This window comes from Stegostoma tigrinum, chromosome 36 (genome assembly GCF_030684315.1).
Source record: "Stegostoma tigrinum isolate sSteTig4 chromosome 36, sSteTig4.hap1, whole genome shotgun sequence".
Taxonomy (NCBI): Eukaryota; Metazoa; Chordata; class Chondrichthyes; order Orectolobiformes; family Stegostomatidae; genus Stegostoma; species Stegostoma tigrinum.
In genome coordinates this window covers 16,536,072-16,563,517 of record NC_081389.1, presented here as the reverse complement: position 1 = coordinate 16,563,517, position 27,446 = coordinate 16,536,072, and the positions used below count along the sequence as shown (strand labels likewise).

Here is a 27,446-nt window from a genome sequence, read left to right as displayed (position 1 = left end):
TGCAGCCATATGGTATCAACGTGGACTTCACCAGTTTCAAAATCTCCCCTTCCCCTACTGCATCCCTAAACCAGCCCAGTTCGTCCCCTCCCCCCACTGCACCACACAACCAGCCCAGCTCTTCCCCCCCACCCACTGCATCCCAAAACCAGTCCAACCTGTCTCTGCCTCCCTAACCGGTTCTTCCTCTCACCCATCCCTTCCTCCCACCCCAAGCCGCACCCCCATCTACCTACGAACCTCATCCCACCTCCTTGACCTGTCCGTCTTCCTTGGGCTGACCCATCCCCTCCCTACCTCCCCCCCTATACTCTCTCCACCTATCTTCTTCACTCTCCATCTTCGGTCCGCCTCCCCCTCTCTCCCTATTTATTCCAGTTCCCTCTCCCCATCCCCCTCTCTGATGAAGGGTCTAGGCCTGAAACGTCAGCTTTTGTGCTCCTGAGATGCTGCTTGGCCTGCTGTGTTCATCCAGCCTCACATTTTATTACCACCACCAAGTGACCATTTATTTATTTACATGTGCACAGTATGTGGGCTCTGACCAGTCAGCTCCCTAGGATCAGGAGTCTCTCTCAAATTCCTGGTAATATCTATTAGCCGGGGTCCCTGATTATCCCAGGTTAATAGCCCCAATCAAGGATTTAATGGCCAGCAAGAATATTTAGGCCCTCTTTCCAATCACTATGGAAATACAATAAAATACAATGAAAAGATTTCATTCAAAGCCACAATTTGATAGTTTGAGAAGAGGAGAAAAATGGAAAGACTGTAGCTTAAAGAAAAGTCCATCTGCGTTTGAGTTCTGAGCTGCTCTGAACCACCACCAGTTTGTGGCCATCTGTGCCAGACCCAACTATTATCGATATTGCTGATCATCAAGCACCATCATTTGCCATTGGGCTGAGATTCACCTCCACCACCGTTTGCGCTGGATGCACCAGCATCGGAGTCTCTCATCATGGCCAATCTGGTCAATGTTACAGTGATTCCCTTCTGCCACCACCAGTGCCAGGCCTAGCCAATGCCAAAGTCTCCAATCCTCAGGCACTATCTTCCCTGGTCCTCTGCTTTGAGGCACACAAGACAAATAGAACCAATTTGTCTCATCTTTCACTTTCATTGGGTTTCCTTTCTTCCCTTTTGAACACGAGTTGGATCATTATTTGATGTGGATACATTTACAGGGCAAGGGGAAAGAGTTGGGTGCAGTGGCTTAATTGCTGTAGGTGAGACCCAGCACAGATATGCTAGGCTAAATGGTTCTTTCTGTGGTGCAACCATTGTCCGATGGGATGGTGGATTCAACTCAGGAATCCAAAAGGCAACTGAATCATTGTATAATAGAATCCCAGTTGTATGGAGCAGGCCATTTGGCCCTTCGAGTGCACACCAACCCTCCGAAGAGCATCCCTCCCAGATCCAATCCACCCCTCCCCCCGCCAAGACTATACCCCTGTAACTCTGCATTTCCCATGGCTAATCCACATAGACTGCACATCCATGGATGTAATGGGCAATTTAGCATGGCCGGTCCGCCTAACCTGAAATGGAAAACTTGCAGAACGTCAGAGAAAAGGCCAGGGCAGTGGTACGAGGTGAATTAGTCAGCTTGAACATGGGGAGATGAGTGTCCTCTGGCTGTGCTGTTTCTTTCTTTGGCAATCTCTCAGGACTGAGGGTGGATTGCTTCCACTCCTCCTCGTGGGATCTGAGATGGCTGATTATTCCTACGCATGAACTGCTACATTTTGGGGTAAGTTGTGTTTTACAGGTTGGGGACAATGGATTGTTTGGAGGTTTGAATACTCTTCCGGTGCTGCAACCTCACTTCTGAATGTTCTGATGAAACGTTTTGATGTATTTTGTGCCTTCCAGAATGAGCCTTCTGCATTTTGGTTGACCCCAAACAAGGGTTGCTCATGAGGAGGTGGATATGTTGCACCATTGCAGAGATGCTTTGAGGACTAATGTATCATATTGTAGGCTTGCTCGCCGAGCCAGTGGGTTTGGTTGCAAACGTTTCGTCACCCTGTTAGGTAACAGCAACAGTATGCCTCTGGTGAAGTGTTGGTGTTCCGTCCTGCTTGTTATTTATACCTCTCGGTTTGTTGGGATGTTTGGTATTACTTCTTCTTCTGTTTCTCAGTGGTTTGTACACAGTGTCTAATTCAATGTGTTTGTGGATGGAGTTCTGGTTGGAATAGCAGACCTCTGGGAATTCCCTGGCGTGTCTCCATTTGACTTGTGTGATTATCGATGTATTGTCCCAGTCGAATTCGTGTCCCTTGTTGTCCGTGTGTAGTGAGACAAGTGGGAATTGGTCATCTCTCATAGTGGCTAGTTGGTATTTATGTATCGTTATTGTCAGTTGTGGTATGGCGCACTGACCTTTACATCGCCGAGGCCAGACGCCAACTCTCTGACACCTCCTTCTACTGCCCCCTCGATCATGGCCTCACCCCTGACAACCAAAACATCATCTCCCAGACCATCCATAACCTCATCACCTCAGGTGACCTCCCGCCCACAGCCTCCAACCTCATCGTTTCCCAACCCTGCACGGCCCGCATCTACTTGCTTCCCAAAATCCACAAACCCGACCACCCTGGCCAACATTGTCTCTGCCTGCTCTTGCCCCACTGAACATATCTCTGCTTACTTTGAGTCTACTTTCACCCCCACCCCAGTCCAGTAATTCCCCACCTATGTCTGGGATACCATCCACGTCCTCTACCTCCTCCAAGACTTCCAATTCCCTGGACCCCAACACCTCATCTTCACTATGGACATCCAGTCCTGTACACTTGCACTCCTCATGCAGGTGGCCTAAAAGCCCACAGCTTCTTACTCTCCCACAGACCCAACCAGTCTCCCTCCATCGATACCCTCATCTGCTTAACAGAATTCGCCCTTACCCTTAACAACTTCTCTTTTAGCTCCTCCAACTTCCTACAGACTAAGGGGGTGGCCATGGGAACCCACCTGGGTCTAAGCCATAGAGATAGTAGGAACTGCTCATGCTGGAGAATCTGAGATAACACGGTGTCAAGCTGGATGAACACAACGGGCCAAGCAGCAGCAGAGGAGCAGGAAAGCTTGACACTTCTGGTCGCGACCCTTCTTCGGAAAAAGTCTAAGCTATGCCTACTTCTTCATAGGATATGTGAAACAGTCCCTCTTGCGCTGCTACACTGGCACTATACCCCACCTCTTCGTCCACTACATTTATGATTGTATCGGCACTGCCTTGTGCTCCCACAAGGAACTTGAAAAGTTTATCAACTTTACTAACACCTTCCACTCCAACCTCAAATTCACTTGGACCATCTCTGATATCTCTCTCTCCTTCCTGGACCTCTCTGTCGCCATCTCTGGTGACAACCTCAAAATATATCAATTTGAAATATTTGATGTCTATTTCAAGCCCACCAACACCCACAGCTACCTAGACTTCACCTCCTCTCATCCACCTTCCTGCAAGAATGCGATCCCCTACTCTCAATTCTTCTGCCTCTGCTGCATCTGCTCCCAAGATGGGGCATTCCACTCCCAAACATCCCAGATGTCCTCTTATTTCAAGGACTGCAACATTCCCCCTTCAGCCCCTTGTGTTCACATATCACACCAGTAACGTCCGTATTCAACGTATCATTGTCCACTGCTTTTGCCACCTGCAATCTGACCCCCCAACCAAGGATATATTTCCTTCCCACCCCTATCTGCATTCTGTAGGGACCCACTCTCTCCACAACACCCTTGTCTTCTCCCCACTAGCCCACCACCCCTCTTCTCCCTACTGATTTCAGAGTTCCCTTCCTGCTTCCCCATTCCTGAAGAAGGATCCTGACCTGAAATGTCAGCTTTCCTGCTCCTCCGATGCTGCCTGGCCTGCTGTGTTCCTCCAGCTCCACGCTGTGTTATCTCTGACTCAAGTACTGGCAGTTCTTACTATCTCTTCGACATTCGACTGTGTTCCCATTACTGAATCCCCCACTATCAACATCCTGGGGGTTATCAGAAACTCAGCTGGACTCGCCACATAAATACAGCAGCTCTAAAAGCAGACGAGAAGCTAGGAATACTGCAGCAAGTAACTCTCCTCCGCCTCCCCAAAGCCTGCCCACCATCTAAAAGGCACAAGTAAGGAGTATGATGAAATGCTCCTCACTTGCCTGGATGGGTGCAGCTCCAACAGTACTTAAAATGCCTTCAAGGTCAAAGCAGCCTGCTTGATTGGCATTACATCCACTAGTGACATTCAGTAGCAGCAGTGTGTACTATCTAGCAGATGCACTGCAGAAATTCACCAAAGATCCTCAGACAATACCTTCCAAACCCATGGCCACTTCCATCTAGAAGGACAAGGGCAACAGATATATGTGAACACCACCACCTTTAAGATGCTTTCCAAGCCACTCATTATCTTAACTCAGAAATATATTGTTGTTCCTTCACTGTCACTAGGTCAAAATCTTGGAATTCCCTCCTTAATAGCATTGTTGGTCAACCAATAGGACTGCAGCGGTTCAAGAAGGCAGCTCACCACCACCTTCTCAAGTGGCAACTAGGGATGGGCAATAAATGCTGGCCCAGCCAGTAACACCCACATCCCACAAAGTGAATAGAAATTGAACCTGCTGAGTTTCACAGGCAATTTCTATTTTGATTTGTTTGAGATCTCCAGCATCGAAAGTTCTTTATTTATCTGTCTATCAATCTCCATTGATGCATCTTGACCTGCTGAGTTTCTCCATTACTCACTGTGTTTGTTTCACATTTCCAGTATCCGTGGTGTTTTACTTTTATTAATCAATAGTGCGTTCACTTTTCATAGCACGTGTGGAGGCTGGAAGATACAGAGTCATAAAACTGTACAGCAAGGAAAAAGGCCCTTTGATCGAACCCATCCATGCTGATCAGATATCCTAAGTTAACCTAGTCCCATTTGCCAGCATTTGACCAATATCCCCCTAAAGTCTTCCTATTCATTATCCATCCAGATGCCTTTTCAATGTTATTATAACTGTTTCTACTACTTCCTCTGGCAGCTCATTCCACACATGCACACCCTCTGCATGAAAAAAATGCCCATTAGTTTCCATTTAAATCCTTCCTTTCTCACCTATGCTTTCTATGTTGGATGCCTCTAACCTATGAAAAAAAGACCTTGGCTATTCACCTTGACTTTGCCCTTCATGATTTTATAAACCTCGATAAGGACACTTTCAGCCTCTGACGCTCCAGGGAAAATGGCCCCAGCCTATTCAGCCTCTTCCTTTAGCTGAAACCCTCCAAATCCAGCAACATCCTTGTAAAATCTTTTCTGAGCCCTTTCAAGTTTCACAACATCTTTTCTGTAGAAGTGAGACCATAACTGAATGCAGTATTCCAAAAGTGCCCCAACCAATGTCCTGTACATCCCAATATGAACTCCCAACTCCTACACACAATGCCCTGACCAATAAAAGCAAGTGTACCAAATGTCTTCTTCACTATCCTATCAGCCTGAGACTTCACTTTCAAGGAACTATGAGCCTGCACTCCAAGGTCTCTTTGTTCAGCAGCACTCTCACTTACCATTAAGTGTATAGTTCTGCCTTGATTTGCCTTTCCAAGATGCAACGTACCACATTTATCTAAATTAAACTCCATCTGCCACTCCTCAGCCTATTGGCCCATCTGATCAAGGTCCTGTTGTACTCTTGGCTGTACACAACACCACCAGTTTGGGTGTCATCTGTAAACTTACTAACCATGCCTCCAATATTCACATCCAAATCATTTCTACAAATGACAAAAAGCAATGGACCTAGCACTGATCCTTGTGGCACAAGGTTGCAGTCCTCTAGTCTGAAAAGCAATGCTCCACCACCACCCTCTGTCTCTTACCTTCAAGCCAATTTTGTTTCCAAAGGCTAGCTCTCCCTATATTCTGTGTAATCTAACCTGTCTAACCCGTCTACAAAGCAGAACCTTATGGAACATCTTGCTGAAGTCCGCTTGACAATATTCACACCTCGGCATTCATCAATCGCTGTCACTTCTTCAAATAATGTGTGCTGCAATGAGTAAATATTTAGTGTAGTTCAGGCAGTTGAGACTTGATAAGCTGAAGGACCATGCTTCTGTTCTGTACGCATCTGTATCACATATTTTCTGTTTCCATATTTTCCTAATCAACCTATTCAGAAATGTTTCTATACACCTGTGGAGAAGGTGGGAAAATAGCTACATTGCAGTAATTGTAAAGTTACCAGACCTGCAGTATCATTAGAAGGAGAGAAATAACTGATAGTGGCTTAATGTGAGAGTCACCAGACCTTAGATGAAAGTGGAGAGGAGCCGTAGCCAGTGTGGGAATTGAATCCATTGATGGCATTGTCACTCTACATCAGAGACCAGCCAATAGAACTGAAATAACTGCACAGAAGTTTGTATCCTGTCACCATGTCAGACTTTATTTACATGTGCACTATACACTGGCTATGACCAGACAAGTTTGAGTCCCTGAAGTAAGGGAACTCTGAATGCCCTGATTAAATCTGTCAGCAAGGGCTCCCTGATTGGCCTAGGTTAATAAACCCAATTAAGGATCAAACAGTCAATGAAATCTACCTGATTCCGATCACAATAGAGGCTAAGGAACCCCTCCCCACTTAGGTGGATTAATCATGGTGACCCCACATAGAGTGGGAATTGACCCCGTATTTTTGGCATCACAAGCCAGCTGTTGAGCCAACTGAAATAAGAATTTTGCTTTAATTAATCAACAGTGAGTTTGCTGTTTACTGTATGTGTGGAGATAGAAAAAAAAGTTGTGCTGTGACCAGGGAATGCTTAATAATGGAACAGCAACTGACTGGATGGGCCAAATGGCCTAATTCTGCTCCTACATCTTACAGAGGAGCTCTTGAAATGTCATAACATTCAAGACTATGTGGCCAAGTGCTGGAAAGAGACTAGTGTAGATTTAATTAGATGTGATGAGCCCAAGGGCTGCACTGTATGGTTGCATGTTTCTATAGGATGCAGTACTGGAAAGCAGACACCAGCTGGAGGAACACAGCAGGCCAGGCAGCATGAGAGGAGCAGGAATGCTGACGTTACTGAAGACCCGAAACATCAGCTTTCCTGCCTCTGATGCTGCCTGGCCTGCCGTGTTCATCCAGCTCCACACTACGTTAATAAAATGTGAGGCTGGATGAACACAGCAGGCCAAGCAGCATCTCAGGAGCACAAAAGCTGACGTTTCGGGCCTAGACCCTTCATCAGAGAGGGGGATGGGGTGAGGGTTCTGGAATAAATAGGGAGAGAGGGGGAGGCGGACCGAAGATGGAGAGTGAAGAAGATAGGTGGAGAGAGTATGGGTGGGGAGGGGATAGGTCAGTCCAGGGAAGACGGACAGGTCAAGGAGGTGGGATGAGGTTAGTAGGTAGATGGGGATGCGGCTTGGGGTGGGAGGGAGGGATGGGTGAGAGGAAGAACAGGTTAGGGAGGCAGAGACAGGTTGGACTGGTTTTGGGATGCAGTGGGTGGGGGGGAAGAGCTGTGCTGGTTGTGTGGTGCAGTGGGGGGAGGGGACGAACTGGGCTGGTTTAGGGATGCAGTTGGGGAAGGGGAGATTTTGAAACTGGTGAAGTCCACATTGATACCATTAGGCTGCAGGGTTCCCAGGCGGAATATGAGTTGCTGTTCCTGCAACCTTTGGGTGGCATCATTGTGGCACTGCAGAAGGCCCATGATGGACATGTCATCTAGAGAATGGGAGGGGGAGTGGAAATGGTTTGCGACTGGGAGGTGCAGTTGTTTGTTGCGAACTGAGCGGAGGTGTTCTGCAAAGCGGTCTCCAAGCCTCCGCTTGGTTTCCCCAATGTAGAGGAAGTCACACCGGGTACAGTGGATGCAGTATACCAAATTGGCAGATGTGCAGGTGAACCTCTGCTTAATGTGGAATGTCATCTTGGGGCCTGGGATAGGGGTGAGGGAGGAGGTGTGGGGGCAAGTGTAGCATTTCCTGCGGTTGCAGGGGAAGGTGCCGGGTGTGGTGGGGTTGGAGGGCAGTGTGGAGCGAACAAGGGAGTCACAGAGAGAGTGGTCTCTCCGGAAAGCAGACAGGGGTGGGGATGGAAAAATGTCTTGGGTGGTGGGGTCGGATTGTAAATGGCAGAAGTGTCGGAGGATGATGCGTCATATCCGGAGGTTGGTGGGGTGGTGTGTGGGAATGAGGGGGATCCTCTTTGGGCGTTTGTGGCGGGGGCGAGGTGTGAGGGATGTGTTGCGGGAAATACGGGAGACGCGGTCAAAGGCGTTCTCGATCACTGTGGGGGGAAAGTTGCGGTCCTTGAAGAACTTGGACATCTTGGATGTGTGGGAGTGGAATGTCTTATCGTGGGAGCAGATGCAGCGGAGGCGGAGGAATTGGGAATAGGGGATGGAATTTTTGCAGGAGGGTGCGTGGGAGGAGGTATATTCTAGGTAGCTGTGGGAGTCGGTGGGCTTGAAATGGACATCAGTTACAAGCTGGTTGCCTGAGATGGAGACTGAGAGGTCCAGGAAGGTGAGGGACCATTTCCACTCCCCCTCCCATTCTTTAGATGACATGTCCATCATGGGCCTCCTGCACTGCCACAATGATGCCACCCGAAGGTTGCAGGAACAGCAACTCATATTCCGCCTGGGAACCCTGCAGCCTAATGTTATCAATGTGGACTTCACCAGTTTCAAAATCTCCCCTTCCCCCACCGCATCCCTCAACCAGCCCAGTTCGTCCCCTCCCCCCACTGCACCACACAACCAGCCCAGCTCTTCCCCCCCACCCACTGCATCCCAAAACCAGTCCAACCTGTCTCTGCCTCCCTAACCGGTTCTTCCTCTCACCCATCCCTTCCTCCCACCCCAAGCCGCACCCCCATCTACCTACTAACCTCATCCCACCTCCTTGACCTGTCCGTCTTCCCTGGACTGACCTATCCCCTCCCTACCTCCCCACCTACACTCTCTCCACCTATCTTCTTTACTCTCCATCTTCGGTCCGCCTCCCCCTCTCTCCCTATTTATTCCAGAACCCTCACCCCATCCCCCTCTCTGATGAAGGGTCTAGGCCCGAAACGTCAGCTTTTGTGCTCCTGAGATGCTGCTTGGCCTGCTGTGTTCATCCAGCCTCACATTTTATTATCTTGGATTCTCCAGCATCTGCAGTTCCCATTATCTCTCCACACTACGTTATCCCTGACTCCAGCATCTGTCGTAGGCGCTATCGCCAGGAGCAAAGATGGCGGCGCCCGCCAGGGTCACAGCGGGCAAAGCGCATGCTCGCTTTATATGCGCATGCGTATTCTTGTGTTAGGCGGGTGGGCGTGTGCGCGTTGACGTCAGGGGCGCAGGGCGGTGTACGTGGCCCTCGCGGCGCGCACGCGTTTTTTCTCCTCGTCTCCCGGTTCCGAGCGGCAGCGGCTGCGGCGGCTTTTCCTTCCTACACCTTCGCTCACTCACTCGGTCACAGTTATGTTCCGAGTCGCGCTCAGGTACAGCGGCACAGGCCTGGCCGCCTGGAGGCGGACGGCATTAGCGGTCCCCGGCCGAGGGCACCCAGCAGGTAAGGTCAAAACGAGCAGGGTGGGTGCCTGTCCCATCTCCCCCCCCCCTCCCACCACCATCTCTTGTCTGTCACCACACCCCCCCCGGGAGGGTGGGGAATGTTCATGTACCCCTCTCCCCACCCTCTGTTTATATCCCCCGGTCACGGTTTCTGCCACCGCTCGCTGCAGCCCCGTGTCCTTGCAATGACCCGCGCCGCTACTCGAGCCTGGCTCCGGGCCTAGTGACATTGCCAGAGAGGGGGCGGGAGGGTAGCATTGGGTGGGAGGGAAGGTGCCGGCCCAGTGGGGTGATAGGGTGCCGGCCCAGTGGGGCAAAAGGAATTCTAAGTTCTTTTTTAAAGGGCAAGGTAAAGATACATTCGTTTTAGTGCTGTGGAAGTAAATGAGATTGTGGTGGTGGAGGGGATAAGGAGCGAATTAAATGTTTTTAGAGGGACGGGAAATGAATATTAGGATTGAGATGTGTTTGGTGAAGGGAGGGGGTTCAAGACATGAGGTGTGTGGAGACGGGGAGCAAATTATAGAGTTCCCTGCAGTGCAGAAGTGGGCCATTTGCCCTATTGACTCGGTAGTGATCCTGTGAAGAACATCCCACCCAGACACCCTGCACATTCCGTGGCTCGTCCCACTACTTAGCCTGCGTGTCCCTGGACACTGGGCAATTTAGCATGTCTAATTCTCCTAATTTGCCCTTCTTTAGACTATGGGTGGAATCCCATGCATAGAAGGGAGAAATGTACAGATTCCTCAGAGACAGTGGAATCAAACCCAGGTCTCTGGTTCTATGAAGCAGCAGTGATAACCAATGAGTGACCATGCTATCCTTGTGCTGATAGAGGGGGAATAGAGATTAGGGTGTGTGTGAAGGGATAAACTAGCCAGGAGGGGTACATAGAAGTGTATAAATGGGTAGGAGTAATTAGAGTAGACTAGCAGTTGAAGGGAACCTGCATAGGCCCTTGCATCATGTGTCCTGTCACTCCTGAGCCCACTGCATTCACTTCCTCCTTTTACTCTTAGTTTTTATGATAAAATCTGTCCCTGTCTGTGGTTGAACTATTCTGAAGCTTACAATGTTTATGTTGAACTTAATGCAAACTCCACTTCTTTACTCCTAACTAAATTGCATTGGCAACGGAGGTAGCATTCAAAACTACTAGGAGTTTTCAGCCTCTTCAGTGGCATAATGCCTTCATCTTATGCTACTTGTATTCTGTTACTTTGGATTTAGCTACACTCCCTTAATTACTATGTAACAAAAACTAGTTTTGCTTCCACTGCCCCATATCCATTTCAGGAACAGTATTTGATGCACATTTAAAGTACTTAAGTTATTAGATGAGAGATAGTAGGAACTGCAGAGGCTGGAGAATCTGAGATAACAAGGTGTGGACCTGGATGAACACAGGCCAAGCAGCAGCACAGGAGCAGGAAGGCTGACATTTCAGGCCTAGACCCTCCTGCTTGGCCTGCTGTGTTTATCCAGCACTCACCTTGTTATCTCTAAATTATTAGGCATGCAGGAAGGGATAACTCAAGGTCACTTGGAGATGTGTGTTTGCACATGTAGTTGGGAATTTAAAACAAAATTCGTTCTACTTCACTATACTTGAAAAGGGTAGCTGACACAACTAAGTATTGAAGAGTAGAATGAAAATGATCAGTCCAGTCTTGATTTGAGAAACCAGGAATGTTCTTCCATCTCCCTTTACCCCTTTCCCTTCTGCCAAATCCATCCCATGCCTGCCACACACTTTACAGTGTCTCCTCCCACTAGCTTTTCCTGAGTCCATTTCCTCCTGCCTATATCCTCCCCTGCTCCACATCTGTAGTTTATCCCTCTGTCTTCACATGCCTTCCATCTCTATCTAGGAATGAGGGAAGACTGTGTTTAGTTTTGAGGGGCATATTCGAATTATCAACTTCATTGTGCTTTTGATTACTGCTAGTCAAGAAGGTTTATTTCCTTGACCCTTTTGGGATGTGACAAAGCTGCAAAGACAATTATTCAGATGCAGATAATCTCCAGGTGTCTTGATAGTGTATTCGGAGAGGATTCTTCCTCTTACGGTGGAATATAAAACAAGGGGCTGCAGCTTTAAAAAGAATTCTCCTGTTTAGAATAGTTGAGTAATTTCTTCTGCGAGTCTTTATCTATGGGATTCTCTTACTCCAAGCAGTCGATGCTGGAATGTTGAACTGTTTGAATGTTTTTCAGACTTAATTGGATGAAGGTTGTAGGAAATAGACTGGAAAGTTGAGTTGATTTCACAATTATGGTTCAGTTAAATATTGGAGCAATGGCTGAATCATTTGTATTTTTCTGAAGAAAATGGTTGAGTCATCTATGACTGTCTAAATGCAGTGGATGTGGAGTATTAAGATCCCATTTTGAATACATGTAAATACTATTCACATGTGGGTTAATGTCTGTACTTTCATTTCTAGGATATGGATTTGAATTTACTATTGAATTAATGGCTCTAGAGTTTGTGGTTGTAAACATTGAGAGAAATCACTTTGAAAAGCTAATCCAGTTCCTGATGGCCTAAGCTTGAAGTACACAAATTGCATGAAAGCCTGTAATTAGTTCTAAACTCAAATATGTGGTGTTTTAAGATGGTTTAGACATATTGATCAACATGTTAGCTACAGCTGACTTCACTGTCACTGATCCAAGAGCCCACAAGTGAATGAGAGAGAGATTAATTGCAGAGCTGCAGTTCTTGGTCTGTTGTCAAATTGGAATGTGCAAATGGTATGTAGTTCCATGAATCCAAAGTCAACGAAGTGGTATCTGCATCTGGTTTTTGATTTAGTTCCAACAAATTTGAGAGGTATTCTTCGGCCTGTAAATCTCGGACTCTGTGATAACCCAGAAGGTCTCAAAGATCAACCTTTTGACACTACATTTAGTGATCAGAGTGACGATCGGAGATCGTTCTGGTGTTGTAACTAGGCACTGGAAAGGAAAACGTTCCGTTTGCCTGTTCCTGATGATCAGAGAAAACTGATTAATGTGAATAAGTTGAGTAATGTTTGTAACTTATTCAGTTTCCTGCATATGGTGGTCTATCAGTATCTCAACCTGCTGCAAAGTATTCTTTGAAGAATATTCTTGTGTAGAGTTTTTGAATTTTCCAGAGAGCAATCAAGTTTTGAACCAACTGGATGTGAATGGGTGAAATCTTTTGGCTACTTTTGTGACTGGTTTCACTTTAAGGAAACTGCTGTTCACTTCTGGGAAACTGCTTGTAGGCTTGGCTCTGTGAATAATTAATCACCAAATAGGCAGTGTGTGGTGAAAGCTGACTAAGATTAACTTTAATGTCACTCAACTTCCTGCAATCTAGCAGTCAAGATGAAACTAAGTACGTGTTCTTTACAATAAGATGATTCCAATAGGTACCAAACAGACTAAATTAACAATGTGAAGGCAGTGTTTGGAAAGACTTCTGCTTGGCTTTGCAGTTGTAATTGTTTTTACAATGGTGTGCTTTTCTCGGTTTGCTTTGATTTCCTTTCAGTCTTGCTTAACATACTTGCAGTTTAGTCAGGTAGATGTTCCTTTATTCCTTTGCACAGCATTGAAGCTGGAGAGCTTGGAGTACAAAGAATTAACTGCAGAAATAGCTTCCTGTTTTTGGTATAGCTTTCTCTGCAACTAGCTGAGCGCTCTCTTAGCTCATGTTAGCCCATCTTGACCACATTGTTTCTTCCTTTCAAATGAATATTGTTTTTGACTTACTGTTGGCTCTGTTTCTCAATTTCCTGTCTCTGGTACATCTTTTTAGTGGAGTGCTACCACAGTATAAAGTGGTACAGCACTGTAATGCCCCTTTGACCCTGATGCCTTTCTAAACTAATCAAATCTGCCTTTGTGTGGTCTGTAACCCTCTCTTCCTTCCCTGTTTACATGTGTAAAAAATTTGAATTGATCTGTTCAGGGGTATTATGACACACCTTTGGAGGAAGTGTGACTTGAACACAGTTCCTGGTTCAATGGTACGAACATTAACGCTGTGCCACGAGAGCCCTTGTTAATTTTGTACACGTTTGACTGTTAGGATTGGGAAATATTACACCAATTTAATTTTTTTCCTTTCTTGAAAGATTGAATGTAGACAGTGTCCTGTATGGCATTTAGCATCTTATTTGACTCTCAGCTGAGTTGCCAACCCTTCTAACCTTCCTTAAGGTTGTCTGTCTCCACATCTTTAAAGTCAGTTCTAAAATTGTTGTGCTTTTTTATAAGTATAAGTATCCATGGCTTTTGCACCCCTGTGTGATGCCTTCCAGCTTAGTGTCCCTCAAGAGATGTCTCCACTCTAATCCTGACTGCATATTCGGGTGTAATTGCTTCACTATTGGCCCCTCTCCTCCTAAGAGCTTGCTTAAAACTGACCTGTTAGTGCTGTTCAAATGTTTGTGATTGGATGTCAAATTTTGTATCTCATTCCAGTGACAGGTCAGGTGAAGTTTAACTGTTTAAGGTACTGTGAATATGCAGTTTTTCTTTGTACTCTGGGGTCTTATTGAAGTTATGACATGTTTATCAAAATATTTCAGAGGCAATACTTAGATATGCTTGGAGGCATTTACTGTGGGTCATCGCTTTCCAAATTTGGGATTTGGCCCCAGGTGGGGTTGCATGTTCTGACACAGTAATGGTTACAGTGGAAGGGTAGTAGAGCAGTGGTATAACTGTTAAAACCTGCAGGTCCCCTGTGCTGTCTGTTGTTACTGAAGGGCTGCACCAATTTTGAAGCTTTGTGGAAGAAATTGGTTAGACTGTGTTTTCTGTTATTCCAGACAAAGGTTTGTAGCCATGGTATGTAAGAAACACCCTCCAAGCACTGCAGTGCTCTGTTTTCAGTGCATTTTTTTGTGGGGCGTGTCCTGGCAGTCAAGGTACTTTTCATCAAGTGAAAGCAGGAGTAGATAAGTTAGCCATGGTTTCCAACTGTGAAACCATATCTTGATGTTTTATATCCAGAACATTGCTTTTACTGTCTTGAATTCTCTGGTTGAGCCTCTTCTGATCACCTGAATGAGATTTGACCCCCAACATCACTTAACTCGTCCTTCGTTTGAAAATTTTACAGTTTTACTCTTTATTTTCATATACAGCTGTTATTATGAGGAATCAGTTTGCAATGCTAATATTCCTGATCTTTCCAGAAAGTTTTTTTCCTACCCCTTTGGTGCTGAACTAACATTGGCCCTTTAAACTTTAAATGTTTGCCTTTCTAAAAAAAAGAGAAACAATTTCTCCAGTGCATCAAGTTCGTAACATGGGTTAGGAGAGGAGGCCGAGATTATGAACTGACTTCGACAGCAGAATGTGGTAACTGAAGTAGGCAATGATACACTTCTTAACAGGTTAATTACATTTTCGAACTAATTTGAGAATGCTTTCCATTAATTTAGGTCACTGCTTGGATTTTAATAATTCATTTGTATCTTTGCATCTCCATATTACTATTAGTTGATCATTTTGGAAAGCTTGAAACTACTGTTTATAATAGTATGAATGTCTGAAATATCTTGATTTACATTTTGAAAAGTGGAGGACTGGAAAGAACTGCTAATTGTATTGAATTGGTGTTTATTTTTGGAGGCCGGTGAGGTAGTTGGACCATCATAGCATGTTAAATATATTGTTGTCTGTTTGACAGCTGCCCTGGTTTCACGCTGGTATTCACATGGCAAACATGAAACCGATGAGGAGTTTGATGCTCGTTGGGTGACATACTTCAACAAGCCTGACATTGATGCCTGGGAGCTCCGAAAAGGTAAGTAAATCGGCTCAGTGGATGCATAATTAAATTCATGACCTTAAAGCAAGAATGTTTCAATTTCATAGGTCATGTCCATCAAATTTTAATGAGCTCCTATCTTTGCATGACTGATGGCTAAGCAATTGGTGGTATGCATGACTTCCAGCATCTCTCTTGTCATGCTGTTTTTTTTAAACACAATCGTGGTTCATGCACAATAGTTGCAACAGAGTAAGTGAGGTGCCTTGAATCCCCATTTCATCTGCTATACCAGCTTGTAACTGACTACAGTCTTTCAAATCAGGAGTAAAAGAGTAGCCACATCTTTGTGTTTCCTAACTGTAGTAATGCTTTAAATTAATAAAATATTGAAAGTTTGAAATTCAAACAAAAAACTGAATTCATAATTTTCCCAGCTATGTTTATGCTAACATGTAATTTGCCAAACATTAGGCAAAAATTTGTTTCCTGTACTTTAGCAACTTGCAATGTTAAAGAACAAATTTTAATTGTTTCTTAACTCAAACTAATCAAGAACAAGGAGGGCACAGATTTATTGATGTGCAAAAGTAATAAATGTCATGAGAAGAAGCATTTTAATGCAGCGAGCAGTTTTGGCCTGTATTCACTTCCTGGAAGAATAGTGGGGGCAGGTTCAGTCAAAGCTGTGCACACTGTTATGGAGAAAAATCAGAGATATGAAGTCATGATATTCATTCAGGGCTGAATGGCCTCCTGCACTATGGTGTTTCCTTTTCCCAAGTTGCTACTGTACTGTTTTTAAACTTCAATTTATTTGTAGTGGTTGAAAATATTTGCAGGCATTCTATACTTGAAATTTGACACTGCTTTGAAAATCAACTGTTTTGTACAGCCTGTTTTAGTAAATTTGTGTTTTAACTGACAGGAATGAACACCCTTATTGGATATGATCTTGTACCGGAACCCAAAATTCTCGATGCTGCTCTGAGAGCGTGCCGTAGGTTAAATGATCTAGCTAGTGCAATTCGCATCCTAGAAGCAGTAAAGGTCAGTGGAATTGAAACTCCTTTTCCCAACATTCTTGTCTCTTTTGTAAACTTGAAGACTGAAGGTAAAAATGATGCAGTTTCAATTACTGAGTGAGACCAGACATGTTTTCTTTTGGGATTTGAAGCTTTCTAACTATTGGCCATTTTGAAAGTACAGATGTTTTCCCAGTTCAGGTATGTATTGTTAACAACTGTTGATCATCAGTCTAGTTTTTAAGAATTATGGCATGAGGATGTTGCAGGCAAGTTCACTGCTTGTTACCCATCACTGCTTGTCTACAATTTGAATGGCTTACTAAACCATTGCAGAGGGCTGTGTTAAGCATCAATCACATTGCTGTGGATTTGGAGGCTCATGCAGGCCAGGCCAGGTAAGGATTGCAAGTTCCTTCCCGCTAGGACATCAGTGAAGCAGATGGACTACTAGAAAACTTGCTCATACTTGCATTGTCACTGTTACTGAGACTAGCTTTCAATTCCAGATTTCATTATCTGAATTCAAATTTCACCAGCTCCTGAATTAGGTTGAATCCATTGTCTGAGACCATTAGCTTAGGCCTCTAGATTACTCGTCAGTGATCTATGACAGCATCAGCTCCTAAACTCTTGTCCTGCAAATTCCTAAACACCCAGGTACTATATAAATGCAAGTTGTCACATTCCTGTGACCTTCATATGCTGCTGAGTAGCCCCAGTCCAAGGTGGACTGTAGTGTTCTTCCCAAGCGTTTCTTGGGTTTTCCCCTTTTGCCTCCTTAACATCAGCTGTCATCATGAAACCATGATAGATACTCTTCTGTCTTTTGCCTCTTTCCTCCCTCAGCGCTGCTCCGAAAAAAAACTGTTACCTAAGCCATGCTAGAGAAATAATTAGAGATTCTGCAATTTGAGATTCAGTTGGAAGTCCTGCTTTGATATCAAGCAAAGTTATAGCACTCATCCATTACATCAGATTCCTCAAATGAATTGTTAGTTCACAACATCATTACCTGACATCAGGTAGCATTTAACATGTCACCTGTTACACTTGCTGTTGAAATAATGTACTCTTTCATACTGTTGCATTAAATCTTCTCAAGCCTGTCAGTGAGTGATTTTCTTTCTTGTGATCTGTCTTGTATAATGATTATAGTAACTTAAATAAGGATAACAAATCCTAGAGTTCATTATGAAAGATTTAATGGTGGAGAACTTGGAAAACAGTGTCAGAATGTACAGAATCAGCTTGGTTTTGTGAAAGGAAAATCATGCTTGACAATCCTATTGGAATTTTTTGAGTGCGTGACTACTGGAATTGATGGTGGGGAGCTACTGGATGCTGTTTGTTGGGACTTTCAGAAGGCTTTTAGCAAAGTCTCACGAGATTAGTGCGGAAAATTAAAGAGCATGAAATTGAGGTAATGTATTGAGATGGACAGAAGACTAGTTGGCAAACAGGAAACAGAATAGGGATAAATGCATCATTTTTTTTGAATGTGAGGCAGTGATTAGTCAGGTTCCACAAGGATCAATGCCAGGACCCCAGCTATTCAAAATATAATGGTATGTGGCCTTCACAACAAGAAGATCTGAGTGCAGGAGCAGGGCTGTCTTGCTGCAATTGGACAGGGGCCATGATCAGACCACGCCTGGAATATTTTGTGCAGTGTGGCTTCCTTTATTTGAGGAAGGATGCTCTTGCTTTAGAGGGAGTGCTGCAAAGGTTTACCTGACTGATTCCTGGGATGATGGGACTGGCTGATGAGGAAAGGTCGAATTGGTAGGATGATACCTGTGAATTCAAATGAATGAGAGGGGATCTCATAGAAACCTACAAATTTAACAAGACTAGACAGGTTGAATGCAGAATGGTTATTCTTAATAGTGGGGTGTCCAGATCACAAGTTTCTTCACTCAGAATTATGAGTCTGTGGAATTTGCTACCACCGAAAGTAGTCAAGGCCAAAACATTGTATGATTTCAAATAGTTTCATCTCTCCTCCAAGACCATAGCTACAGCATCTCATGGGTTCTGCAAGACATTGCTCATTGTGTATCTTAGAGTTGGTTAATGCTAGAAATGGATGGTTGCTGATGCCCTGGGTTAATGCCATCTTATCAGAAGAGAAAGAGTTTGTGTGTTAATTAAAATAAGATCATTTCAAATCTTTTGGATTCATCTTGCTCTTTTGGAGGTTGTGGGTGGCTTTTAGTCAGGATAGTTTCAGAACAAGTTCTCCTATCTGCACTTAAGCAAGTGAATTACTGGTGTGATTAAGTAACTGCACTGGTCTGCTGTCTTGCTACCAAGAATTCATTTTAACAGTTCTAACAAAATACATCATGCAGCTGGCTGTAAATGTGATTTCTTGCACTTTTCAGGACAAAGCTGGCCCACACAAAGATATCTATCCTTACGTTATTCAAGAGCTCAGGCCTACGTTGACTGAACTGGGTATTCCAACCCCAGAGGAGATTGGTTTAAACAAGTTATAATGTTCTACCTGGTGAGTTTACAGCAGAATCTTTTGTGGCCAATTTTAGAGTCAGCTGACAAATTATAATGCCTTTGATTTGTCAAGTGAAGTACAACTGCCTTGAAAATAAAATCTGTTTTGTGTAAGATTTACAGAAACAGTGAAATACAAGTGTTAATGAACAGTAATTGGTGGAATTGTCACTTTATTCATTGTGTATTTTGCAACAAAAGGCTTACTCATTTTTTAATGTTCTGTTTTTCTGCTGTCAAGCAGCACTTCCTCAGTTTTATTAGCATTGACATTTAGGATACTTGCTGTGTTATGGTAGTTGTCTACTGTTCATTTGGACTGATTCTATTGATGTTTTGGAAATTTCACTACACAACTTCATTAAGTGCTTGTCTTTCTAACTGTCTACAGAAAAAGATGAATGTGAACTAATTTCTCTCCCCCATTTGTCTTGAAATTGAAATTCCTGTCATCTTAAATGAGAATGAAACTGGTGGACCCCTTCCATTTTTTAAAGCAAAAAAACACTGCACATTTAAGATAACAAAGTGTGAAGCTGGATGAACACAGCAGGCCTAGCAGCGTCTCAGCTTTTGTGCGCCTGAGATGCTGCTTGGCCTGCTGTGTTCATCCAGCTTCACACTTTGTTATCTTGGACTCTCCAGCATCTGCAGTTCCCATTATCTCAAACACTGCACATTTTTTTTGCTTTGGCTAGTTGTTCTCACCCTGTAAAGCACAGCTTTTGAAAAGGTGCCTTACTCACCCTAATACTTTTACTGAGTTGTGAAAAGTGGCATCTATTTTGAGGGTGCACAACTCTTCGATCTGTCTGCTTTTCCATTATATCCACAAAAGAAATTAATTTGAGTATTCTTTCTCAAATTCCAAAAGCAAGTACGCCATATAACTGAGTTTAGTAGCATCTCTTGTGCTGCAGGAGGATTAGTTTGAAATGTAAACAACTACGTCGGATCTAGCTGCGCTTTTTCCTTTAAATGTCACAAACTAAAAATGCCAATCATTCTTAACATTCAGGTAGTTGAGATGCAAATATCCTTCTATAAAATCATTTTCCAATCGTGTTGTTATAATTTGTGACATTCAATAGCTTGTTCTTATTTAGGGACAGCACTCTAAGTATGTAGTGCCCAGTACCTATTGTTTCATGTTGCTGGTGCATTTCCTGGAACAGCAACCTATTGTGTCTAAGCTACTTGAAAAACATTTGCTTAACAGTCACTCTCTGGCTAAAACATGATCAAATGAATGTGCTTACATTTAAGTCCATATTTTTGCATGCCATTTGACTTTAACAAGTTAGCATTATTGAATGGATCCATTGTCTGATTTGTCATCTTGACTATTTGAATCCGATCTGTTTTCTTTCTCTTCAGGAAAGAGAAATAGAGCTAGAGTAAATCCAGTCCCAGTCAGAGGTAGCAAGAATGTGCAGTTTAAAGGATTTACTTCCATGTCTACGAGAAAGTGTTATTTTACCTTCTGACAAATCCATGAGATAATCTGCAGGATTTTTCTTACTGACGTCTGCATTTGACATAGGGCATATGTTCATGGACATGAATTATGTACAAGTACAAAGGGTGAGCTGCTAATATTTTTGTTACGTGGTACATGAGCTCAAAGCCCATCTGTTTTTATTCTGAACTCTACCACCACATTTTGCAGTGCTTGTACTCGTTTTGAAGCTTAACCTGTGAGGAAAGTATCTGTTATGGACATATACTACATTCTGTGCCATCAGCTGGCAAGTGCTAAAATGCCCTCCTGAAATCTCAAGTCTCTCCTCAAAAACTGCCTGGTCATGCTTGATCACTGATGCTAGAGTCACTTGATCAAACTGTCTGATACCATTCTAGTGAAGTAGCTTGGTTTATTTTACCATATACTAGGGCACTATTTAAAAATGCCGATTGTAAATGAAAGCAGTGCAAAGTCTGATTTAACTTCTCACCTGCCTATTAAGATGAGTGACTTGAGCATTGAGTTGACCTGTATTCAATATTATGGGCTGACAAAGTTTTTGGAATGAATCTAATCTTTTGTAATGTTTTTCTTCCAGATGGTTTTCAGACCTTCGTCCATTGTGATTGTACATGATGCAAGATGCAACCTAAAATATTACTTTATTGAACGTTTAAAGTTTGTTCTGTCACATGCATTATGCCTACCTGTGAACTTAATTCAATAAAGAATGGGATTAAACACTTAGTGCTAACCAGTTATTAAACAAATGTGTGTAAACATAATTTTCCAAATTCACCTTTGGACTACCAGCAGTGCCAGGTAATTCCAGTCTCAAGTACCAGCCTTTTGAAGTTCATGGTGTTACATGCCAATACAGATGCTGATTGCAGTGATGCTCATGTCAGGTGTGGCTTTACTGAAATGATATAATGCTGCTGAGAGCCTGGCCATTCATTAAATTGATTGAATTTGATTCTATAGCAAACTGGATTTATTTTCCAGCCATTTATATTTGGGCCTAACTCCTTTATTCAGCATGTATTTGTACCCAAGGTTTAGACTGAGACTGTAGTGTCCTAAATAACTGCTGTTTCCTCTCCCAAACAGGGACCCCATACTTGCAAGTGATGATTTTCTTTGAATCCCCACTAAACTTCATGAAACTTAATGTTACATGACAGCACTGTTTGCTCTTGACTTTGACTGGAATTGTAAAGCGAGGGAATTAAAGTGATCAACTTGTAACTATGGCAACTCAGCCACTTTTAAAATTGCATTTTTTTTTACAAAATCAGGTTAATGCTTTCTCCAATTTAATTGCATTGGCTATACTGCTTGGTTTTTGAAGAGTGCATTGGTAATTCCTTAAATTATTTTTCAATAAAAAAATTAAATAATTCAATAATTGTCTCTCTCAAACATATTGACCAGCTGAATAGGAAATAATGTATTGTGGTTGTAACTATTAAAACATTGCCTACTTATAGAGCTGGAGGACAAAACCAATATTGTCTTTGAACATTGAGAAAGCATCAGTCAACCTGCCTTAATCTATTTTTCAATTCTTAGGCTACTTTGCAGTACCTAATGAATGTATCTATCTTTTCATGTAACTGTTAAATGCTTAACATATCGGTTTGCCACCCAAAAGGAAACCTCAAAGCTCGGTCTTGTGAGAGGGGGAGAAAATGGGACTGTGGTCTTGTAGCATAAGCCATTTGGCCCATCTTGTGCTATCTCCTTTCAAAGAGCTATCCATCGATTCTCAGTGGCGTATATTCCTTCATAGCCTTGCAAAACTTGCCACTTCAGGTATTTGTCCAGATCTCTTTGAATAATGCTATACAGTTTCAATCACCCTTTTGGCAGTTCATTCTAGACTTTAACTTGCTACATTTTAAAAAAAAATACTCCAGTCATCTGAATCTTTAGTCTATTGCCTTTAAATTTGCCCTGTCCAGTTGCAAACCTTCCTGTCACTGAAAACCAATTTTTTCCTTGTTTACACCAAACAGTGCAGATTTTGAATACCTTTATCTAATCCCTTTGTAACTTTTTCTGCTGTTAGTGCAACTCCATTGTAATTGAAGTTTCTTTCTTTGCTGCTATCCTAGAAAATATTTTGTGTATTCTGTGGTACTTGGCTGAAAATTGTTGAAGTCTTGCTCAGTTCAAAATCATTCAGATTAATTTTGAAACTGATGTAAGTCAAATGCAGAATATGTTCTTGTATTAACTCTCATGCTTTAGTTTATGGTTGCCATCTCAATATTTGCTTAATTCGACTTGTGACTTATATTTGAGATGGTTAAACGATATAAAGGAATATTTTAAAAATTATTTTAAAGATTATCACAGGTTTTGAAATGCCTTGGATGAATCCTGTAATGTTGGCCCCTAGTACACAACCCTTAATTAATTATAGACTTGTGTTCGGGGACTCCAGTTAAATTGATCACTACAGTGGAAATTTGCAATTGAGCAGAAAACCCCATCTTGGAATTCTGTTACAATCACAGTTGACTTCAGTTTTTTCCCCAACTTCCATTTGTAAGTGTTTCTTTTTCTAACCTCTATTCACAACACTGCTACTGTTAAAATCACCTTGTTTGGAGAAAATGTTTCCTGGTATCAATAGAGAAGTGTTTTTGCATTTTGAGGTAACACTTATAATGGAGTTGTGGATTCATGAACATTATCATAGTCATGCAGTTGTATAGCACAGAAATAGACCCTTTGATCTAACTTGTCCTTGCCGACCAGGTATCCTAAATAGGTCGAGACTTATTTGCCAGCATATGGCCCAGGGCCCTCTAAACCCTCCTATTCATATACCCATCTAGATGTCTTTTGAATATTGTATTTGTCCCAGCCTCTTCCATTTCCATTGACAGCTTGTACGATACACACACCTCTCCCTCTGTGTGGGGAAAAAAAATTGCCCCTTGTGTCCCTTTCAAATCTCTCCCCTTTTGCCGTTAACCTCTGCCCTCTAATTTTCCCCACCTCAGGGAAAAGACCTTGTCTATTCACTATATCCATGCCCCTCATGACTTTACAAACCAGTGTCAGGTCACCCCTCAGCCTTTGCCACTCCTGGGAAAATAGCCCCAGTCTATTCAGCCTCTCCCTGTAGCTCAAACCCTCCAACCCGAGCAACACCCTTGTAAATCTCTTTCTGAACCCTTTCAAATTTCACAACATCCTTCCTAAAAAGGGAGACCAGATGGCATGCAGTATTCCAAAGGTGGCCTAACTGATATCCTGTGCAGCGGCAACATGACCTCTCAATTCTTATACTCAATTCACTAACCAATAAAGGATAACATACCAAATGCTGCCTCCACTGTCCTATCTACCTGCAAACCCACTTTCAAGGTGTTTAAAAGCTGAACAAAATCTCTTGGTTTATTTTGACTGAAGCAGTAAAAATCCCAGCACTGATCTGAGTTTGCGTAGAATGATGTGGCACAGGAGGTGGTCCTTTTGTGGCTTTGCCATTTCCGTGATTGTTTCCATTTCAATCTGCTCTTTGTCAGGGTGTGGAGGAATTTTGTGTATTTAGTACATTGAAATGTTTAAGAACACCTTAAAGAAGAAAATGGTAGGAAGAATGAGGGCAGTAGGAACATGCAAATGACCACATGCCTATAAGCTCCCTTCCAATCACTCTAGCCTGTTTTAAAATTTACTGATGTTCCTTCATTGTCACTAGTTTGAAATTGAGTTCTACTAACAGCATAGAGGGTGCGCATTAAAGGTGTCAAGGTATTTAGGAGAGTATGGAAGGTAACTTTGTGATGGCGGATCAGTCATGACCTTATTGGGTGGCCCATGATGCTCCCCTTGTTTCTCTACACTTGCACCAATTGGACTTCACCAGATCAAGATATGTCACTCACCTTATCAAGGAATGGTCATAAGTATTGAATAAGAACCAAAAGAACTACGATGCTGTAATTGGGAGCAAAGTTGCTGGAAAAGCTCGCAGGTCTGGCAGCATCTTCGGAGCAGGAAAAAAAGTTAATGTTTCGGGTCCAGTGACCCTTGTCCTTGTGGAAGGGTCACCGGACCCAAAATGTTAACACTTTTATTTTCTCTCCTCCACAGATGCTGCCAAACCTGCCTAGCTTTTTCAGCAACTTTGTTTTTGTCATAAATATTGATCTTGTCAATGAGGCTGCATCAGAGAGACTTTTAAAGAAAAAATCAAAATAGTTCAGACGAGGCTGGGTGATCTAAATCTATGTTCATCATGCATCCTGTGCGGTTTCCCTCCAGCTGATAAGTCTGTTAGCCTGCAGTATTTCCTCTGGTAGTGACATCCTTTAGCTGCAGTACTGACAAGTTAGTATGCTTCTTTAGTACAAGTCTAAACTTCTGTTGAAAGTGCTAGTGATGGGCATAATTGTTGGTGCATGCTATAAATTTGTGTTGCAGGTGACTGCAATGTGCTGAGTGCACTAAGATTACCATGCACCTATTTGCAGCATTACTGCTGAAAAGTGCCTTTTGGGGAGTGAAATTAAATAAACATTGTACAATTCTGAAAGCAAGACACTATTTGCATAAATGTGTGAGCAGTATCTTTGAAGAAAAATTATATTTAGCCCCTTTATCAAGTTCAATGGCTAAAAGAGTGTCATAAACATTGCTCCAAGAGACCTTAGCTGAGACCAGAAATGTTCAGTTAATACAGGAGAGGTGTAATTACTTTGAAATGTGCCCAAATGGATTGATATATCAATTTGATATTGCTTACTGATGTACTCCATGTTATTTTTGCGCTCCTTTCCCTTCTTTAGATGGCATTTTTATTGCAAATCTGTAATGGCAGTCTGCCTGGTGAAAAGGCTTGACAAATGACTAATTTTGATGCTTCGACTAAAAGAGCACCGTACTCAGTCACTTAGCATGGAAACAGACCCTTCAGTCCATCTAGTCCATATTTATCATTTTCCTAAACTAAACTGGTCCGGCTTGCCTGTGCTTTCAAAGCTCTCCGAGCCTTTCTTATTCATGAAAATCCAAATCTCTCAAATGTTGTAACTACTTGCCTCCACGACTTCATTATAAAGTCCACAGAAAGATGCAGTATTAAGTTTGCTTATCAAATTTGAAGCTTCTAAGACTAATCCAGCATGCTAGAGATGCTACCACTTGCTGACCACCACAGGGAAGAAGTGTTCACAGCCTGCCCGTTGCAAACATTGGCAAACTCAGTATGATTTGATGGTCAGGTGTTATGTTGAAACCATGGAGACTGGGCTGTGCTGTGTTGTAACCACCCTTGATGCATGCTTATGGGAGGAAAAAAAACTGATCAAGTTATTTTTATTCACCTGGAGCTAGATTTGTGTATTGGATCCAAGTATTCAAGTTTAGTAGTGAGGTATATATTTCAGTAACCTAACAGAATAGTGACTTCGCTGTCGTTTTTTTTTGTTGCTCGACTGTTGTGTGGCAATGCTAGTTCCTCAAATCTCTTGCTATTAATTGAACAGGAATTTGAGTAATTTTTGAAGCATTTTTCTTTTCCCTCTTAATTTTATTGACGATCTGAGTATTCCTGAGATTAATTTGCCCAGTCAGTGACAGACTTGATCCATTGTTCAAGACTAACCTGACAATTATTTGTGTTCTGTTACCAGTTTGAATCACAATAAATTTATTGCCAAAATAGAAAATGTTGACAGCACTGAGCAGGTTGGGGAATAACTACCTGGATTAACCAAATGAGACAGGCCAATAAACTCGAATGGTATTTGTGGAGTGAAAATGTTATGGTTCACACTTAAAATGTCCAGAACCTACAGTTTTATTATTCTTTGAATTTGAGTCTGTGTAGAACATAGTAAAACCACTAATTCAAGTTTCTTAAAAAAAACACTACCACAGTAGCCACAAGATTTCCGAACAGTAGGCATGAGTTGATTGTAGAGACTTATCTTACTGTAATATCCAGCAATAAAACTCAAACACTACTTTTTGTTTTTAAAATTTTAGGCTTGAGGCTTGGGTGCAACCCATCCAGCAGTGTCCTTGAAATATAGCCGAGTGCTTTGCTAGGCCATTTTAGTGTGTAATGAAGAGTTAATCAAATTACTGTGGGGTTTAACCGAGTCATCCAGAAGTCATGTAGTTGAAACACAGCTAATGTCTGAATGTTTGAGAACTCTGGATTTTCTTTTTACAACAAATCTGTAGTTTCATGGTCATTTGCAGAATAACAGCATCTGAGAGGCATCTTGATGGTATAAAGGCTGTGCTGTATTAATGGAGACACTTTAATGAGATGCTAACCTGAGACCCTTATGCTCATTTGAACAGAAAGATAATTGGCCAAGTTCATTGATGGGAAGAATATGAAACTCAGGCGACCAAACCAAATCCTGTCCTAATCAATGCCATCAAAACATGTCTGGTTGTTCATCTGCTGTCCACAAGAATTTGCTGTTTATAAATTTCTACAATGTTAGCCCATTTGTATTTATCATTCAAATGGGAATTGTTTTTTAAAATTGGACTTAAAAGTATTAAATTGTCAAATTGGTGGTGTTTTCGTTCTAGGACAACTATGAACTGCAGCAAGAATAAACGTTTATTTCTGTTCCTTGTTCTGACATGACTGAGCACACCTCAAATATATTTTTTTTAAAAAAAGGCAACTTATGGGAAAGCGTTAAGCAATTGATTGCCCAACCCACATGATGAAACTGTAATGAATCAGCAAACTGGTCACATCAACAAGCTCAAATTACAGTAATCTGTCTTTATTTTAAAATAAAAACTTGTTGCTACACCTTGTGATGCATTTGGACTGTTAGAGATTGGGAATCCTCCCGCAGCCAACTGACATGCTTTGAGTGAGAGCAGGTTGTATTTTGTGTGGTGATTCAGGTGGCTGCAACACCCATACAAGATCAAATTTGAGGGGTTGTCATGGTGGCTAGTGTGATCTATCTGCAATCTAGACACCTGTTAAAGCACCCCTTTTTTGGTTAGCTCAGTTGGCTGGATGGCAGACTTGCAATGCAGAGTAATGCCTACCGATCCCACAATTCCAACACTGGCTGAG

The 27,446-nt window shown here is 42.7% G+C and overlaps 1 protein-coding gene across 1 annotated transcript; it reads left to right on the top strand.

The window, feature by feature from the left end:
- The first annotated feature begins 9,381 nt into the window (after positions 1-9,381).
- On the top strand, positions 9,382-21,112 carry LOC125446898 (cytochrome c oxidase subunit 5A, mitochondrial-like). Its single transcript, XM_048520885.2, has 5 exons — positions 9,382-9,598; positions 15,281-15,397; positions 16,290-16,411; positions 18,774-18,898; positions 20,964-21,112. The coding sequence occupies exons 1-4, from the start codon at positions 9,508-9,510 to the stop codon at positions 18,885-18,887; spliced, it is 444 nt and encodes a 147-aa protein (XP_048376842.1). The 5' UTR covers positions 9,382-9,507; the 3' UTR covers positions 18,888-18,898; positions 20,964-21,112.
- The last annotated feature ends 6,334 nt before the right edge of the window (positions 21,113-27,446 follow it).